The sequence below is a fragment of the Pristiophorus japonicus genome, chromosome 6, assembly GCF_044704955.1.
Source record: "Pristiophorus japonicus isolate sPriJap1 chromosome 6, sPriJap1.hap1, whole genome shotgun sequence".
In the NCBI taxonomy this organism is placed as follows: Eukaryota; Metazoa; Chordata; class Chondrichthyes; family Pristiophoridae; genus Pristiophorus; species Pristiophorus japonicus.
Window position 1 is genome coordinate 251,202,243 of NC_091982.1, and position 20,312 is coordinate 251,222,554.

Sequence of the window (20,312 nt, forward strand, 5' to 3'; positions counted from 1 at the left end):
AGTTTCAGCAGCACTTACCAGAGACTATGAAGATGGTTATACAATAAGCTTGAAGGTACCTGTCAGAGGAGGAGGTCCTATAGAAAGTCTCTCTGAACTTGCCAACATCTCCAAGCAATACGAGAGCCAGGCATCGGCTCCATACTTCAGCCAAAGCATTTTGTGAGCAGCTATCAGGAAGTGTTTGAGTGAACTTCTTGCAAACCTTATCTTCCAATTTTGCCTGTTTTGGGAAATGCCTGGTCAACTCGAAACATCCCCAAATGGGAACTGCTCTGTGGCACAGTGTTAAGGTGCCAACCCATTCGACCTCACAGGCCTGCATTTCAATCCTTTTCCCTTAATAACTCTTACCTACTTATGGCTTCCCAATGAGAGCATAAGGAATTGTTGAAACAGGAAGAAGTAATTTGGCCCACATAAGCATCCCGTTTCCATGGACACACATCCCCAGTGCTTCACAGAGCTATGATCAGACAAAGTGGGCATCAAGCCCAAGCAGGGGTGACAAAAAGCTTGGTCAAAGAGGCTGTAAAGGGGTTTAAACAGGAGGATGGGAATTTTAAATTTCAGGACCGGGAACTAGTGCAGATCAGCAAGGCCAGGAGTGATGGGTAAATGGGGTCTGGTGCAGGATAGGATACGGGCAGCAGAGTTTTGGATGAGCTGAAGTTGGCAGAGTGCTGGGAGGGAGGCCGACCGAGAGAGCAGAGCTTCAGCAGCAGATGGGCCGAGGCGGGCGATGTTACGGAGGGGGAAGTAGGCGGTCTTTGTGATGCACAGCTTGGAGGGGGGGGGGGATCGAATAGGACACCGGGAATGCAAACATTGTGGATTAGCTGGAGACAATGACCAGGGAGAGAAGATGGAATTGTTGGTGAGGATATGGTGTGGTTTACCTTTTATTCACATCTGACCTCTGACACCCAAGCCTGTGACCCATTAATGCTTCAAAATGCCAGGCTGACTTTCACTGTGATATGTCACAAAAGAGGGACAATGCAGACTTTGCAATGAGGGAGGAGGAGTGCGAAATATTAAATGAAACAAACAGAGAGAGCGAGGAATTATTAAGAGGTTTTGCAGCTTTGAAAGTGGATAAATCCCCAGGCCCAGATGAAATGTATCCCAGGCTGTTAAGAGAAGCAAAAGAGCAAATAGCTCTAACCTTCATTTTCCAATCCTCTCTGGCTACAGGTGTGGTGCTGGAGGATTACTAATGTTGTACATTTGTTTAAAAAAGGAGAAAGGGATAGACCTAGTAATTACAGGCCAGTCATCCTAACCAGAGTGGTGAGAAAATTATTGGAAAAAATCTTGACGGACAGATAAATCTTCATTTGGAAACACATGGATTAATCAAGGACAGTCAGTATGGATTTGTTAAGGGAAGGTCGCGTCTGACTAACCTGATGGAACTTTGAGGAAGCAACCAGGATGGTCGATGAGTGAGTGCATTTGATGTAGTGTATATGGATTTCAGCAAGGCTTTTGATAAGGTCCCACATGGCAGACAGGTCACAAAAGTAAAAGCCCATGGGATCCAGGGCAAAGTGGCAAGTTGGATCCAATATTGGTTCAGAGGCAGGAAGCAAAGAGTAATGGTTGATGGGTGTTTTTGTAACTGGAAGGCTGTATCCAGTGGGGTTCCACAGGGCTTGATGCTAGGTCCCTTGCTTTTTGTGGTATATATCAATGACTTTGACTTGAATCTTGGGGGGTATAATTAAGAAGTTTTCAGAATGACACTAAAATTGGCTGTGTGGTTGATAATGAAGAAGAAAGCTGTGGATTGCAGGAAAATAGCAATGTACTGGTCAGGTGGGTGGAACAGTGGCAAATGGAATTCAATTCGGCTAAGTGTGGGGTAATGCATTTGGGGAGGTCTAACAAGGCAAGGGAATACACATTAAATGGTCCGACACTGAAAAATGTGGAGGAACAAAGGGTCCTTGGAGTGCAGGTCCACAGATCCCTGAAGGTAGCAGCCCAGGTAGATACGGTGGTTAAGAAGGCATATGGAATACTTGTCTTTATTAGTCAAGGCATGGAATACAAGAGCAAGGAGGTTATGGTTGAACTGTATAAAATATTGGTTAGGCTGCAGCTGGAGTAGTTCTGGTCACCACATTACAGGAAAGATATGATTGCACTGGAATGGGTGCAGAGCAGATTTAAAAGAATGTTGCCTGGACTGGAGAATCTGGGCTATGAGGAAATATTGGAGATGCTGGGTCTGTTTTCTTTGGAACAGAGGAGGCTGAGGGGAGACCTGATTGAGGTGTATAAAATTATGAGGGGCCTGGGTGGAGTGGATAGGAAAGACCTGTTTCCCTTGGCAGAGGGGTCAATAACCAGGGGGCATAGATTTAAAGTAATTGGGTGGAGGCTTAGAGGAGATACGAGGGGAAATGTTTTCACCCAGAGGGTGGTGGGGGTCTGGAACTCACTGCCTGAAAGGGTGGTAGAGGCAGAAACCCTCACCACATTTAAAAATACTTGGATGTGCACTTGAAGTGCCGTAACCTACAGAGCTACGGACCAAGAGCTGGAAAGTGGGATTAGGCTGGATAGCTCTTGGTAGGCTGGCGTGGATACGATGGGACGAAATGGCCTCCTTCCATGCTGTAAATTTCAATAAATCTATGATATGGTGGAGGCCTCCCAACAGTCCGGTTCTGTGGGATCCTGCCGGGGAACAGAAACGAAACCCATTCAGCAATGGGAAATAAGGGACTGAGCAACAGGCGAGGATGGGATGGAAACATTGTCATGCCCTGACTCGCGAGGATAAAAGCTCGCTTCCGTCGGAAAAAGGAATTTTGAAATGGGGTAACTGCGGTCACACTCAGCCCGACATGCACAGAACAGCTGAAGGTCCAGAGGTTGTAGGAATTCTGGATAAACAGCCAATTTGCTTGGCAGTTCTGACCACAGGTTTCTGCTGTGAGGCAGGCTCCTTGCCACGGCATTCCGAATTGATGTCAACTTGCCATGGTTGCAACTGGCAAATTCCAGCCCTGATCTCACGGCCATCGGACTGGTGGCACACCCGTGAAACCCAGACAAAGAAGATGGCATGCGGAGTGTCGGATTCTGAGAGAATCGCTGAGTCTACGTTATTCGAAATATGTTAAAGCTGGGAGCATAGTGACACAGACAGAGCCATCCCCGCCCCCAAACTACTGACCATAAATCAAAGATGGGGGGAAGGGAGAGAGAAAGTACATGTACAGAAAGAGATTCACAATTTGGATTGAAGGGATATTCTAAAGTAAGGCTGGAACATATTTGTATCCCAAAGTTCTCCAATAAGATGCATCATTAATTATTAAATATTATTTTTTGCGCGGAGATTTTCTTTAAACATCATTTAGGTACGGAGGGCAGCTACGAAGATGCTGGCCTCTAACTCGGAGCCACAGACAGGGCGTTGAGCATTACTCCTCTCTGCTATTTATTGCACTGTATCAGGCGCACACAGCGTCCTGAAGCTTTGGGGAGCAGTTGCTGTATAGATGTTAGTCCCGTATAACAACCTGTGGATTGATGAACAGATTGTTACGGGGCCAGATCCTGCTGGAACAATCACGGTCTGTTGACCACGCACGCCGTTATTAACCTGCAAATCAGCCTGTATGTTCGGGGGATGCAGAGATACGCGGCGCTGTGAACCTCTACACCTTGCTGGTCGATTTACTCCGCTCCACAGTTTGTTTCTCGCCCTCAGCCTCCTTGTACTTGCTGGATTTGCACATTATTTGCCCATTAAACTCGCCGCAGAGAGTCAAGTCTGGTAATTAACAGCATAAGTACCATTTTAACAACGCAATAATTGTTGTTGCCTTGCAATCAACCTCTTTGGCCCAGAATGGGAACAATTCAAAGTGCTCAATATCATTCCTGCATGCAGTCAACTGTTGTTAGAGATATATTTTTAAAAAGTCAAACTTTATTTTCTTTTCTTATTTTCCGTTCTGTCTATTTTTTCTCTCTCTCTTAATCCAATCATAGAGTCATAGAATAGCACAGCACAGGAGGTGGCCATTCGGCCCATTGAGTCTGTGCCGGTCAGCCAGTCCCCACTACCCCGCTCTTTCCCCATATTCCTGCAATTTTTTCTCCTTTAAGTATTTATCCAATTCCCTATTGAAGGCTACTGTAGAATCCTTCAGGCAGCGCATTCCAAATCCTAACCACTCGCTGCATGGAAAGGTTTTTCCTCAAGTCGTCGCTGGTTCTTTTGCCAATCACCTTAAATCTGTGCCCTCTGGTTATTGACACTTCCGCCAATGGAAACTGTTTCTCTTTATTTACTCTATCTAAACCCTTCTTGTAACCCCTTTGTCAGCTGTGGCTCAGTGGGCAGCACCCTTGCCTCCGAGTCTGAAGGTGGTGGGTTCAAGTTCCACTCCACGGACTTGAACACATAAATCTAGACTGACACTCCAGTGCAGTACTGAGGGAGCGCCGCTCTGTCGGAGGGGCAGTACTGAGGGAGTGCCACACTGTCAGAGGTGCCGTCTTTCGGATGAGAAGTTAATGTAAGGTCCCGTCTGCTCTCTCAGGTGGACATTAAAGATCCCATGGCACTATTTTGAAGAAGAGCAGGAGTTATCCCGGGTGTCCTGGCCAATATTTATCCCTCAATCAACATAAAAAACAGATTATCTGGTCATTATCACATTGCTGTGTGTGGGAGCTTGCTGTGCGCAAACTGGCTGCCGTGTTTCTGACATTACAGCAGTGACTACACTTCAAAAGTACTTCATTGGCTGTAAAGCACTTTGAGACGTCCGGTGGTCATGAAAGGCGCTATAGAAATGCAAGTCTTTCTTTTCTTTAAAAATAGTGTACCATTTAGTGTGTATGGTCTCTCCTCGTTCTTCCTACAAAAATGCGCCACCTCGTACTTTTCAGTGTGGAATTTCATCTGCCACATGTCCGTCCATTCCACCAGCCTGTCTATGTCTTCCTGAAGTCTATCACTATCCTCCTCATTATTTGCTACACTTCCAAGTTTTGGGTCATCTGCAAATTTTGAAATTGTGCCCTGTACTCCCACATCCAAGTCCTTAATGTATATCAAAAACAGCAGTAATCCAAGGACTGAACCTTGGGAACCTCCACTGTACACCTCCCTCCAGTCCGTAAAACGGCCATTCACCACAAAGCCTGTTCTCGATCCCTTAGCCAATTTTGTATTCATGCTGTTATTGCCCAATCATTATTCCTGTGTCTGTAGCTGATTTGATTGCAATTCACCCCCTTGTCAGTCATTAATGTTTCTTTCCCAGCTGGTAAATCTCATTGGTTCAGTAGACTGCTGGTCCCATCGCTCCCCGAGAGCCCCGTTGCCGGGATCAGCTCGCATGCCAGCAAGGTATGCCACAATAAAACATCTCGAACTGAAGGAAAAGGTCGAACTATGGGCGTACGCTGGGAGATTCCCCGCTCCAGCAAGGTCCGGTACAATGGGTTTGGTGGGAACACAACAACATCCCTTCCTCAAAATCCCCAGTATAATCACTCACTGTGCCAATTCGAAGAGTTGCTTGAACCAGTCCTGGTTCAGCAGGTCACTGGACTGAGCGCTCTGGGACATGCTGGAATGGCAACACCGCTCCAGCCACGAGAAATGAGCTGCTGGATCGACCAATCTACAGGGGGAAGAAAAACAGAGGAAGAAAAGCAAACACGTTAGGATCTACTTTTGTAATGTATTTACTTCATGGGTCCTTTGCTTAAGAATCCATAGCAACACATTGCTATTAAGAACTAGCTGGTTTATTAACAAAGGTTTAACAATCACACTACACATTACCAGTTCATCCACCAGGCTCACAACCTGCATACCACATCGTGGATCCCCCGAACCCAACTGGCTGGGGTTGTATTGAGTCTTGTGAACATCACGTGACTGGCTAAGCCACTCCCAACTCAACAGCTCTACAAACCTGTGAGCATACTCACAGGTACATACTTTACAAAACTCACAATCATCGTTTGCAGAATTAAACACAGTAATGGGCTTTTATAAGGGCTGCACCGTGCTCAGGCTAACCATGGATGCCGTGGTTCCGGCCCAGCAGATCTCCTATAACAGGGGGTGCGGGGGGGGAATCATCCACATTGTAGGAGGCAGAAAAACCTGAAGTTATTGTCATCGTTACATTTGCAGTTGCTGCCCGCTAACCGAAGACCTCATTAATAACACATTTAGTAACAAGCAGAACTTGCATCTCCGCCCCACCCCAGAAAGTCACGCAACCACCTTCGGCAGGCCCAGGAACACGTTGAGGCCATTGACCCAGACCAGCTTGTTCCAGTGATGAATCCAGACAGTAATCTGGGTTACATTCCAGACAGACTGACACTGATATCGGTCTGTCTCACATCCAAGAATCTATCCAAGAGGTCAGATTGAAAGTGTTTGCAGATTTTGGAAATGTTGTTGATGCTGGCCTCTAGATTTACAATCAAAAAATGTTCCAGCACAAAAACAGACGACTCAGCCCATTAAATCTACACTGGTCACCTACTCTATTCCCCCTCTCCAGCTTGCTCCCCATACTCTTCAATATTCCTGTTTTCGTGCAACTAATTGGCCTTGTAAAGAGCCTCTGACCTATGCTGAGCCCCACAATCTAACTCTGAAGGCAAGGACACTTCTCACTGCCCTTCCATGATTGTTGATAACATTGATCACTGCCCCCTCACACGGCCAGATTTCTCGGGGAGTGCACTGTGCCTTATTTGCACCTTCGATTTCCCGATCTTTTTCTCGAACGTTTTAATTTCTCTCTTATTTTGCCCTCGTCAGGCATCAGACAAGCAGATTTGAAAGTTGCGACAATTAACTCGCAAACAGATAAACGACCACTGGCATTTACACAGCATTGTTATAGAAAACAGTCCAAGTCACTTAATGGGGGGGGAAAGAAATGGGACACTGGACCATGGTGGGAGAGTTGGGAGTGACTGGAAACTCGGCTAGAGGTTTCTGAAGGTGGGCAGGAGTCATGGTTCTTTTCGATCCCCAAAACATTGCTGGCAAAAGAACTGGAGATAAAAAGATTACAGCTCAGAGTCAAGTTCCCTAAAACAAATAGACGCCCCAACTTCAAGTTTGCAGATGATACAAAAGTTAGCCGTGTGATTGATAATGAAGAAGAAAGCTGCAGACAGCAGGAAGATATCAATGAACTGGTCAGGTGGGCAGAACAGGGGCAAATGGAATTCAATCCGGAGAAGTGTGAGGTAATGCATTTGGGGAGGTCTAACAAGGAGAGGGAATACACATTAAATGGTACAACACTGAAAAGCGTAGAGGAACAAAGGGACCTTGGAGTGCAGGTCCACAGATCCCTGAAGGTAGCAGGCCAGATGGATAAGGTGGTTCAGAAGGCATTCAGGATACTTGCCTTTATTAGCCGAGGCATGAAAAACAAGAGCAGGGAGGCTATGCTTGAACTGTATAAAACACTAGTTAGGCCACAGTTAGAGTACTGCATATAATTCTGGTCACCACATTACAGGAAGGACTGGAGCGGGTGCAGATGAGATTTACAAGGATGTTGCCAGGACTGGAGAATTTTAGCTATGAGGAAAGATTGGATAGGCTGGGTTTGTTTTCTTTTAAACAGAGGGGGCTGAGGGGAGGACCTTATTGAGGTGTATAAATTATGAGGGGCCTAGCTAGATAGAGTGGATAGGAAGGACCTATTTCCCTTAGCAGAGGGGGTCAATAACCGGGGGGCATAGATTTAAAGTAATTGGTAGAAGGATGAGAGAGGAGTTAAGGAGAAATGTTTTCACCCAGAGGGTGGTGGGGATCTGGAACTCTGTGTGTGAAAGGGTGGTAGAGGAAGAAACCCTCATCACATTTAAAAGATACTTGGATGTGCACTTGAAGTGCCGTAACCTACAGGGCTATGGACCAAGAGCTGGAAAGTGGGATTAGGCTGGGTAGTTCATTGTCGGCCGGCACGGACACAATGGGCTGTAAATTTCTATGATTCTATGGGTGAAGGTTATAAAACCAACTCAGGTTTGAAACAATGTTGACAGTTCGTGGCTAGAACTCGAACTCCTTGCTTGGGTTGCAGCTCTCCATCACTTTCTGCTGTTCATTATTGGAGATTGGGAGCAATTCAGCACAGAATTTCAGCAGGAAGCCAAGACTGGCTTTGAGACTCTGGTTTGCTGACCTCAAACAGTCTGAAATAGATTTTCCCTAGTCCTGACGCTGCTGCCTCTAACCGCACCCTGGCTGCCCCCTACTGCCCGGCCGTGGGGGAGTTAATGCCCGACAGGAACTAGCTGCCGTGAGGCTGACGGCAAACACATTCACGCCTCTGGTTCTAAATGCTGTCAGTGAGTGCCTAAATGTTCGTTTAGCACTGGCTAATTTACGAGCTGCTAACTTCTTGCACAGCCAGGCAGGCAGCAGCACCCGTACTGATACAGCTGGCTGAGGAGAGATAGAAACCAATAAACAGAGCTGGTGATCAATGAGATTTCGCACAAATCTGACACTTTGTGAACATGGTGAAAGTTTATCGCAAAGGGATGTAGTTTGAGGGTGGGTGGTGTTTGGGGCCGGGCAGCATGTTGGTGTATCAAGCGCTAGGCGTAGGCTCTCCCCACAGGTCGCCAATATTCTTCCTGGTTGCATAACCTTGGCTTGTATTCCCTCAGGTTAAAATGTTAAAAAGGATTCGACAGAAAAGAAAGACTTGCATTTATATAATCGCCTTTCACAGCCACCAGACATCTCAAAGCGCTTTACAGCCAATGAAGTACTTTCGGAGTGTGGTCACTGTTGTAATGTGGGAAACATGGCAACCGATTTGCGCACAGCAAGCTCCCACAAACAGCAATGTGATAATGACCAGATCATGTGTTTTTTTAAAATGTTGATTGAGGGATAAATATTGGCCCCAGGATATCGAGAATAACTCCCCTGCTCTTCTTCAAAATAGTGCCATGGGATCTTTTACGAACACCCAAGAGGGCAGATGAGACCTCGGTTTAACGTCTCATCTGAAAGTCAGGCACCTCCGACAGTACAGCACCTCCTCAGCACTGCACTGGAGTGTCAGCCTGGGTTTACGTGCTCAAGTTCCTGTGGTGGGGACTTGAACCCACAACCTTCTGACTCAGCGGCGAGGGTGCTGCCCACTGAGTCATGGCTGATAGGATAGATACAGAGAAACTATTTCCTCGAGTGGGGACATAACGTTAAAATTAGAGCCAGGCCATTCTGGGGTGATGTCAGGAAACACTTCTTCACACAGAAGGGAGTGGAATCTAGAACTCTCTTCCCCCAAACAGTTGTTGAGCCTGCAGGTCAATTGGACCTTCAAGACTGGGATCGCTAGATTTTTTTGGGCAAGGGCATAAAGGGATACGGAGCCACTGCGATTAGATGGAGTTAAGATACAGATCAGCCGTGTTCTCATTGAATGGGGGAACAGGTTCAAGGGGCTGAATGGCCTCCTCCGATTCCTAGGCTGGATCAAGCTTGAACAGCTGCCCTCTGTGCCAACTAACAGTTTACACTACTTCACGAGGGGCGAGAGAGAACAGAAGGTTAAGAGGCGATTGAAGAGAGATTTTCAAAATGATTAAAGTTTTGAGAAAGTAAATAGTGAGAGACAGTGGGCTGCAAATTGGTAACAGGGGGGCAAAGAATCAGGACCATCACTCGAGGTATGGTAACAGGGGGCACAGAATCAGGGCCATCGCTTGACGTATGGTAACAGGGGGCACAGAATCAGGACCATCACTCGAGGTATGGTAACAGGGGGCACAGAATCAGGGTCATCGCTTGATGTATGGTAACAGGGGGCACAGAATCAGGACCATCACTCGAGGTATGGTAACAGGGGGCACAGAATCAGGGCCATCGCTTGACGTATGGTAACAGGGGGGGCAAAGAATCAGGACCATCACTCGAGGTATGGTAACGGGGGGCATAGAATCAGGACCATCACTCGAGGTATGGTAACGGGGGGCAAAGAATCAGGGCCATCGCTTGACGTATGGTAACAGGGGGCACAGAATCAGGACCATCGCTCGAGGTATGGTAACAGGGGGCATAGAATCAGGACCATCGCTCGAGGTATGGTAACAGGGGGCACAGAATCAGGACCATCACTCGAGGTATGGTAACGGGGGGCATAGAATCAGGACCATCACTCAAGGTATGGTAACAGGGGGCATAGAATCAGGACCATCGCTCGAGGCATGGTAACAGGGGGCATAGAATCAGGACCATCGCTCGAGGTATGGTAACAGGGGGCATAGAATCAGGACCATCGCTCGAGGTATGGTAACAGGGGGCATAGAATCAGGACCATCACTCGAGGTATGGTAACAGGGGGCATAGAATCAGGACCATCGCTCGAGGTATGGTAACAGGGGGCATAGAATCAGGACCATCGCTCGAGGTATGGTAACAGGGGGCATAGAATCAGGACCATCGCTCGAGGTATGGTAACAGGGGGCATAGAATCAGGACCATCGCTCGAGGTATGGTAACAGGGGGCATAGAATCAGGACCATCGCTCGAGGTATGGTAACAGGGGGCATAGAATCAGGACCATCGCTTGACGTATGGTAACGGGGGGCACAGAATCAGGACCATCGCTCGCGGCATGGTAACATAAGAACATAAGAAATAGGAACAGGAGTAGGCCATACAGCCCCTCGAGCCTACTCCTCCATTCAATATCATGGCTGAGCTGATCATGGACTCAGCTCCACTTCCCCGCCCGGTCCCCATAACCCGTTATCGTTTAAGAAACTGTCTATTTCTGTCTCAAATTTATTCAATGTCCCAGCTTCCATAGCTCTCTGAGGCAGCAAATTCCACAGATTTACAACCTTCAGAGAGAAATTTCTCCTCATCTCTGTTTTAAATGGGTGACCCCTTATTCTAAGATCATGTCCTCTAGTTCGAGTCTCCCCCATCAGTGGAAACATCCTCTCTGCATCCATCTTGTCAAGCCCCCTCATAATCTTATACGTTTCGATAAGATCACCTCTCATTCTTCTGAATTCCAATGAGTAGAGGCCCAACCTACTCAATCTTTCCTCATTATTCAACCCCCTCATCCCCGGAATCAACCTTGTGAACCTTCTCTGAACTGCCTCCAAAGCAAGTATATCCTTTCGTAAATATGGAAACCAAAACTGCACGCAGTATTCCAGGTGTGGCCTCACCAATACCTTATATAGCTGTAGCAAGACTTCCCTGCTTTTATACTCCATCCCCTTTGCAATAAAGGCCAAGATACCATTGGCCTTCCTGATCACTTGCTGTACCTGCATACTATCCTTTTGCGTTTCATGCACAAGTACCCCCAGATCCCACTGTACTGCAGCACTTTGCAATCTTTCTCCATTTAAATAATAACTTGCTCTTTGATTTTTTTCTGCCAAAGTGCATGATCTCACACTTTCCAACATTATACTCCATGTGACAAATTTTTGCCCACTCACTTAGCTTGTCTATGTCCCTTTGCAGATATTTTTGTGTCCTCCTCACACATTGCTTTTCTTCCCATCTTTGTATCGTCAGCAAACTTGGCTACGTTACACTCAGTCCCTTCTTCCACGTCGTCAATATAGATTGTAAATAGTTGGGGTCCCAGCACTGATCCCTGCGGCACCCCACTAATTACTGGTTGCCAACCAGAGAATGAACTATTTATCCCGACTCTCTGTTTTCTGTTAGTTAGCCAATCCTCTATCCATGCTAATATATTACACTAACCCCGTGAACTTTTATCTTGTGCAGTAACCTTTTATGTGGCACCTTGTCAAATGCCTTCTGGAAATCCAAATACACCACATCCACTGGTTCCCCTTTATCCAGCCTGTTCGTTACATCCTCGAAGAACTCCATCAAATTTGTCAAACATGACTTCCCCTTCATAAATCCATGCTGACTCTGCCTGACTGAATTTTGCTTTTCCTAACACAGGGCATAGAATCAGGGCCATCGCTCGAGGTAATCATTCACACTGGAGATTATCAGAACATGCTTTACACAGACTGTGACATCATTTGAATTGGAACTGGATGAAATTAGTATTTATAAAGTAACAATGTAAATGTAGGGAAGGGAGGAGCTGGGAAATGGGATGGGAGTAGGGAGCCCCGGTAACACCAGTACACTGGGCCCAGTGACATCTCTCAGTGCTGACAGTCTGACGATTGCGATGTTTATTAACTGTAGAAAAAAATTAAAAAGTAAAAATGGAACAAATATTGCAATTAATTGATATTAATCAACACATTCGGGATAAGAACAACACTTGAAATGTACAAATACATCACTGGATAAAATGTGCGAGAGAACGCAGTGCATTCCATCCTTAAGGGAGGGGATATAAAGTACTTTATTAAAGAAGGGAATCTTTACACGGATGGTCCCACAGGCAGCGACTGATCTGTCAACCTTCACAGTGGGTGCAGTAAGGAAATGTCTTTCTGTGGCTTATATCATCATTGATTTACCTCCCTTTCAACATCAACCATCAGAAAGTACGAGGCCAAATCAGAAACAGCACGAAAGCGGAAATGTTCTGGGGGATTTCTGCTATTGTAAGTGGTCTGCAGTAACTCTGAGTGAGTGAGAGACCCGGCCCAGGTGCCATCCTCTGTCTGTGCGTGAGATTGGCTCAGAGGGTCTCAGGCTGGAGTTAGGGGGCTGGAGCGAGGGGATTCGGGGTGAGGCTACGAGGTCTGGAGCGAGGGGGGTCGGGGGCTGCGAGGGGAGCGAGGAGGGTCGGGGACGAGAGGGAGCGAAGGGGGGTCGGGGGCGAAGAGAGGGAGCGAGGGTGTCGGGGGGGGGGAGAAGAGAGAGCGAGGGGGGGTCGGGGGCGAAGAGGGAGCGAGGGGGGGTCGGGGGCGAAGAGGGAGCGAGGGGGGTCGGGGGCGAAGAGGGAGCGAGGGGGGCCGGGGGCGAAGAGGGAGCGAGGGGGGGTCGGGGGCGAAGAGGGAGCGAGGGGGGGTCGGGGGCGAAGAGGGAGCGAGGGGGGGTCGGGGGCGAAGAGGGAGCGAGGGGGGTCGGGGGCGAAGAGGGAGCGAGGGGGGCCGGGGGCGAAGAGGGAGCGAGGGGGGTCGGGGGCGAAGAGGGAGCGAGGGTGTCGGGGGGGGGGGGGGGAAAGAGAGAGCGAGGGGGGGCCGGGGGCGAAGAGGGAGCGAGGGTGTCGGGAGGGGTCGCGAGGGGAGGGGTCGCGAGGGGAGGGGTCGCGAGGGGAGGGGTCGCGAGGGGAGGGGTCGCGAGGGGACGGCTGGAGTGAGGTGGAGGGGGCTGGTGTGAGGGGGCGAGGGCTGGAGTGAGGGGGAGGTGGCGCAAGGACTGGAGTGAGGGGGAGAGTGGGGGCGTTGGCTGGAGTGAGGGGGAGGAGGGGCGAGGGCTGGAGTGAGGGGGTGAGGGGGGCGTGGGCTGGAGTGTGGGGCGAGGAATGGAGTGAGGGGGGGCGAGGGCTGGAGTGAGGGGGAGGGGGCTGGAGTGAGGGGGCGAGGGCTGGAGTGAGGGGGAGGGCGGGGCGAGGACTGGAGTGAGAGGGAGAGGGGGCGAGCGCTGGAGTGAGGGGCGAGCGCTGGAGTGAGGGGGAGGGGGGGCAAGGACTGGAGTGAGGGACGAGGACTGGAGTGAGGGGGAGGGGGGCGAGGACTGGAGTGAGGGGGAGGGGGGCGAACGCTGGAGTGAGGGGGAGAGGGGGCGAGGACTGGAATGAGGGGGATGGGGGGGAGGGGGGAGGGGGATGGGGCGAGGACTGGAGTGAGGGGGCGAGGGGGTGCGTGGGCTGGAGTGAGGGGGGGGCGAGGGCTGGAGTGAGGTGGAGGGGGGGCGAGGGCTGGAGTGAGGGGAAGGGGGGCGAGGGCTGGAGTGAGGGGAAGGGGGGCGAGGGCTGGAGTGAGGGGAAGGGGGGCGAGGGCTGGAGTGAGGGGAAGGGGGGCGAGGGCTGGAGGGGCGAGCGCTGGAGTGAGGGGGAGGGGGGGCGAGGACTGGAGTGAGGGGGAGGGGGGAGGAGGGCGAGGACTGGAGTGAGGGGGAGAGGGGGGCGAGCGCTGGAGTGAGGGGGAGAGGGGGAGAGGGAGGCGAGGACTGGAGTGAGGGGGAGGGGGGGCGAGGGGGCGCGTGGGCTGGAGTGAGGGGGAGGAGGGCGAGGGCTGGAGTGAGGGGGGTCGAGGGCTGGAGTGAGGGGGAGGGGGGGCGAGGGCTGGAGTGAGGGGAGGGGGGGAGGGGGGGCGAGGGCTGGAGTGAGGGGGAGGGGGGGCGAGGGCTGGAGTGAGGGGAGGGGGGGAGGGGGGGCGAGGGCTGGAGGGAGGTGGAGGGGGCTGGTGTGAGGGGGCGAGGGGGGCGTGGGCTGGAGTGTGGGGGAGGGGGGCGAGGACTGGAGTGAGGGGGAGGGGGGCGAGGCTGGAGTGAAGGGGAGGGGGGGCGAGGACTGGAGTGAGGGGGAGGGGGGGCGAGCGCTGGAGTGAGGGGCGAGCGCTGGAGTGAGGGGGAGGGGGGGCGAGGACTGGAGTGAGGGGGAGGGGGGGCGAGGACTGGAGTGAGGGGGAGGGGGGCGAGGACTGGAGTGAGGGGGAGGGGGATGGGGGCGAGGACTGGAGTGAGGGGGAGAGGGCTGGAGTGAGGGGCCGAGGGGCGCGTGGGCTGGAGTGAGGGGGGGTCGAGGGCTGGAGTTAGGTGGAGGGGGAGTGAGGGCTGGAGTGAGGGGGAGGGGGAGTGAGGGGGAGGGGGGAGGGGGGAGGGAGGAGGAGGGTCGAGGGCTGGAGGGAGGGGGGCGTGGGCTGGAGTGAGGGGGGGGCGAGGGCTGGAGTGAGGGGGAGGGGGGTCGAGGGCTGGAGTGAGGGGGAGAGGGGGGCGAGGGCTGGAGTGAGGGGGAGAGGGGACGAGCGTTGGAGTGAGGGGCGAGCGCTGGAGTGAGGGGGAGGGGGGGGCGAGGACTGGAGTGAGGGGGAGGGGGGATGGGGATGGGGATGGGGGCGAGGACTGGAGTGAGGGGGAGAGGGCTGGAGTGAGGGGCCGAGGGGGCGTGTGGGCTGGAGTGAGGGAGGGTCGAGGGCTGGAGTTAGGTGGAGAGGGGGTGAGGGCTGGAGTGAGGGGGAGGGGGGACGAGGGAGGGGGGTGGGGGGGCGAGGGCTGGAGGGAGGGGGGTGTGGGCTGGAGGGGGGGGCGATGGCTGGAGTGAGGGGGAGGGGGGGCGATGGCTGGAGTGAGGGGGAGGGGGGGCGATGGCTGGAGTGAGGGGGAGGGGGGTCGAGGGCTGGAGTGAGGGGAGGGGGGGGCGAGGGCTGGAGGGAGGTGGAGAGGGGGGTGAGCGCTGGAGTGGGGGGGGGGGCAAATGCTGGAGTGGGGGGCCTTGGAGGCTCCTGGGCGAGGGCCGGAGTGAAGCAGCGAGGGCCGGTTTGCTACAATTTGCCTTGGCGTCCCTGCATAGTTATGAGGAAAGTCATCAATGTTCATGCTGCTGATCGCGATTCAAAGATCCTTGCTAGATAATGCATGTGTGGATGGAGAATGATGGGATGGCGCTATGCTGCGCCCAGGTAAATACTCAACAGCCGCTGTCTCGGTTCACAGAATGATTAACGGCCACTTGGGGAATGTCGTGTCCTTTACTGAAAGCATCAAATCCCAGGGAACTGTACCCCAGGGTAACGTACCCCAGGGAATTGTACCCAGCGAACCGTACCTCAGGGAACTGTACCCCAGCGTGTCCCAAGGGAACTGTACCCCAGCGTGACCCCAGGGAACCGTACCCCAGGGAACTGTACTCCAGGGTGATCCCAGGGAACTGTACCCAATGAAACCGTACCCCAGGGAATTGTACCCTAGGGTGATCCCAGGGAACCGTACCCCAGGGAATTGTACCCCAGGGTGATCCCAGGTAACCGTACCCCAGGGTGATCCCAGGGAACCGTAACCCAGGGTGATCCCAAGGAACCGTATCCCAGGGTGACCCTAAGGAACCGTACCTCAGGGAACTGCAGTACAGAGTGATCCCAGAGAATCGTACCCCAGGGTTACCCCAGGGAATTGTACCCCAGGGATATTATCCCACGGAACTGTACCCCAGCTGGGAGTTGCTGCTTTCATGGGAGAAAATAAAAAATTAACTAAATAGAAGTTTTTTCGCAATAATCACTGTCATGGTACAGCGCGTGACAGAGTGTGCTGTGGGAATCCCCGTGTGCTACAAGGAGCCACAGCTGATTGTGATGTGAGTCAGTGCCCTGCCGGAGCGCTCACTACATCTGTCAGTCTCGGAGCTGGCAGTGTTCTGAAAGGAATGTGCCCCTCCACTGTCCTCTGGAATTTCCCTTATCCTCCACAGTCCGACCCTCATCTTCCCTTTCATGTAACCTAACCCTGTGCTGCATACCAACAGATGTGCAAAATCGAACATTCACTGAGTCCTGTTTTTCTGCCCCTCACCCCTGCCAAAGGACACAAGCACACCCGACCCGTCGCATCGCAGCCATCAGTTGCTGCACTCCCAAAATTATTCCTTTAAAACCTGAACTGCAAAAGAGATCAGTGATCAATTGCAAGCTAATGGGTACCGATTCGCAAACTGATCACAATATTCGTTAGCACGACTGCCCATCTGATTGGCAGCAGAGCCCTTCATTCTCAGACAGGTTTCGAGCTGGAATGGAGCAAGTCCCACTGGAAATAGTCGGAACACTTCAGAGCGCTCCGCCCCTCGAGCTCAGGGCTCACAGGGCAGATTTAATCACGCTGAAGGAAGGAGAAAATCTGGAAAACATTCAAACACTTCCCCAATCTCTCCGAGAAACCCAATGTTTCATCTGTTGGGAACAGGTGAGGTTCCCGGGGCCAACCTGACACTTTGCTCCTGCTGGAACTGTCAGAAACGACACCCGCTCCGCGATTCACGCAGATTGTTCAATCCAGGCCCAGTCAGGAGGGCAGATCAATATATATTCAGGATAAAGTGTGCAGTGCAATAAAATTCTGTCTGGCGCAGACTCTGGGGACCTCGTCCACTCAACATACCAGTAAAAGCAACCGTATATTATACTGACAACCAGCATCTTCACTTCACTTCTTTCACAGCATCTATTTATACGCAAAATTCTATATTTACATAGCCTTGCTCTCTGCGTTAAACCAGAGCATCTCTGCCATGCTCACAGAAATTTAAAGTTACACCATCAAACTGCTCAATTTACTCAGCAGAGAGCTTTTGTTCAGCATCCTCACCCCAGGTCTTCCCACCCCCCATACACCCCACCTACCACTCACCCACACACCCCACGTCTCTCTCCCCCCTACCCACCCACACACCCCACGTCTCTCCCCCCACCCCCTCACCCACACACTCCACGTCTCTCTCTCCCCCCCCCTCACCCACACACCCCACGTCTCTCCCCCCCTCACCCACACACCCCACGTCTCTCCCCCCCTCACACCCGTCTCTCACCCACACACCCCACGTCTCCCTCGTCTCCCCCCATCCTCACCCACACACCCCACGTCTCCCCCCACCCTCACCCACACACCCCACGTCTCCCCCCACCCTCACCCACACACCCCACGTCTCCCCCCACCCTCACCCACGTCTCCCCCCACCCTCACCCACACACCCCACGTCTCCCCCCACCCTCACACCCCACGTCTTCCCCCCCCCCTCACCCACACACCCCACGTCTCCCCCCCCTCACCCACACACCCCACGTCTCCCCCCCCCCCACACCCACACACCCCACGTCCCCCCCCCTCACCCACACACCCCACGTCCCCCCCCTCACCCACACACCCCACGTCTCCCCCCCTCACCCACACACCCCACGTCTCCCCCCCTCACCCACACACCCCACGTCTCCCCCCCTCACCCACACACCCCACGTCTCCCCCCCTCACCCACACACCCCACGTCTCCCCCCCTCACCCACACACCCCACGTCTCCCCCCCTCACCCACACACCCCACGTCTCCCCCCCTCACCCACACACCCCACGTCTCCCCCCCTCACCCACACACCCCACGTCTCCCCCCCTCACCCACACACCCGTCTCTCTCCCCCCCCCTCACCCACGTCTCTCTCCCCCCCCCACCCACACCCCACGTCTCTCCCCCCCCCCACATCCCACGTCTCTCCCCCCCCCCACCCACACACCCCACGTCTCTCCCCCCCCCACACGTCTCTCTCCCCCCCCCACCCATACACCCCACGTCTCTCCCCCCCCACCCCACGTCTCTCCCCCCCCACACGTCTCTCCCCCCCCACCCCACTCTCCCCCCCCACACGTCTCTCCCCCCCCCACACGTCTCTCCCCCCCCCACACGTCTCTCTCCCCCCCCCCACCCACACACCCCACGTCTCTCTCCCCCCCCACCCACACACCCCACGTCTCTCTCCCCCCCTACCCACACACCCCACGTCTCTCCCCCACCCACACACCCCACGTCTCTCTCCCCCACACACCCCACGTCTCTCTCCCCCACACACCCCACGTCTCTCTCCCCCACACACCCCACGTCTCTCCCCCACCCACACACCCCACGTCTCTCTCCCCCACACACCCCACGTCTCTCTTCCCCCCCCCACCCACACGTCTCTCTCCCCCACACACCCCACGTCTCTCTTCCCCCCCCCACCCACACGTCTCTCTCCCCCCCCCACCCACACATCTCTCTCCCCCTCCCCCACCCACACACACACCCCACGTCTCTCTCCCCCCCCACTCACACACCCCACGTCTCTCTCCCCCCCCCCCCACCCACACACCCCACGTCTCTCTCCCCCCCCCACCCACACAACCCATGTCTATCCCTCCCCCCCCCACCCACGCACCCCACGTCTCTCTCCCCCCCCACCCACACGTCTCTCTCCCCCCCCACCCACACGTCTCTCTCCCCCCCCACCCACACGTCTCTCTCCTCCCCCCTCACCCACACACCCCACGTCTCTCTTTCCCCCCCCCCTCACCCACACACCCCACGTCTCTCTTCCCCCCCCCCTCACCCACACACCCCACGGCTCTCTTTCTCCCCCCCCCCCCCCTCACCCACACGTCTCTCTCCCCCCCCCCCACCCACACACCCCACGTATCTCTTCCCCCCCCCCTCCCACCCACACATCCCACCTCCCCCTCCCCCTCCACACCCTCTCCCCATGCCCGTGCCAGACCCATGTCACACTAGAAAAAAAATCCACATAAACCTTCAAATTGGCATATTAAAATATCAAGTGAAGGTCCCCTCCCACAATCCCCATGGGATGGAACACCAATCCATGTGGTCCGGGTAACGACATCCCTGTGATTGCACTTACACAACGCACTGGCTTTCAGCATTTGTTCAGCAAGTTGTGTGTAGCAATTTATAAATATACTCCTATCCTACACTAGTATGGTCAACGCAGCGATTTGCATATTAATTCCCATTCATAAAAGCTCAAGGATTCTCAAATAACGCTCAGTGTGAACACACAGTTGCTGTATCCACCTGTGCACAGATTACCGATTGGTTGTAAAATAACTGCGCAAAGAGAAGACAAAACGTCTCTCTTGCTCACATCTGGCCAGAACCTGTGCTCGCCCCGTCCGCCGATCTCGCTCAGCGTACTCTACCTTGTGACGGTGTTTGAAGATGTGTTGCCAAGCTGGTACATAGTGTCTCTGAGTGCTCTCAGTCACCGCCGGCTGCAGCCTCTCAAACTTCGGACTGCAGCTGTGCAACTTTAAGCGGCTTTATTTCCTGCTGCTGCAGCTGATTGGAGCTGGTTGCAGATGCCAGCCACTGGGAGACTACCCACAGACAATGCACACCCAGCTCGGCTCAGATGCTGCACTTCACACAGCAGCAAACAGCCACAACTAACGCATTAGTCAGGGAAATAATCGCTCAAAACAAACGAGCCGATTTCCTAAAATTACCAACTTGTGGTCATAGTATGAAAAAGTTTCTCATCACATATCCCAACAATAAATTCAGAGAATGGTTTTGGACCACTCTTCTCATTCTTCTATTCAACCCTCGCCACGGGGACTGAAGGAAGTGTGCGAATCCCTCCAGAGAGCTGCTTACACAAGGAATAAGCCCACTTTATGGAGGTAATTGAATAAACAAACTTGACGTTATATAGCACCTTGCAAGTCCTCAGTCACAAAGCACTTCACGGGCAATGAATTACTTTTGAAGTGCAGTCACTGTTTTGTAAGCAAACAAGGCACTCAATGTATGCACCTGAACAGGCAGAAGGGGCCTCGGTTTAACAACTCATCCAAGAGGTGACACCTCCGACAGTGCA

At 52.9% G+C, this 20,312-nt stretch overlaps 1 protein-coding gene across 2 annotated transcripts in view; it reads right to left on the reverse strand.

Annotated features, from left to right (window-relative positions):
• tp63 (tumor protein p63) overlaps window positions 1–20,312 on the reverse strand; it is a 384,611-nt gene that overhangs the window by 162,279 nt on the left and 202,020 nt on the right. For both annotated transcript variants that reach the window (XM_070883827.1, XM_070883826.1), the window contains exon 3: window positions 5,535–5,660. In XM_070883827.1, the coding sequence (XP_070739928.1) occupies window positions 5,535–5,660 (126 nt within the window). The remainder of the gene's footprint in view (window positions 1–5,534; window positions 5,661–20,312) is intronic.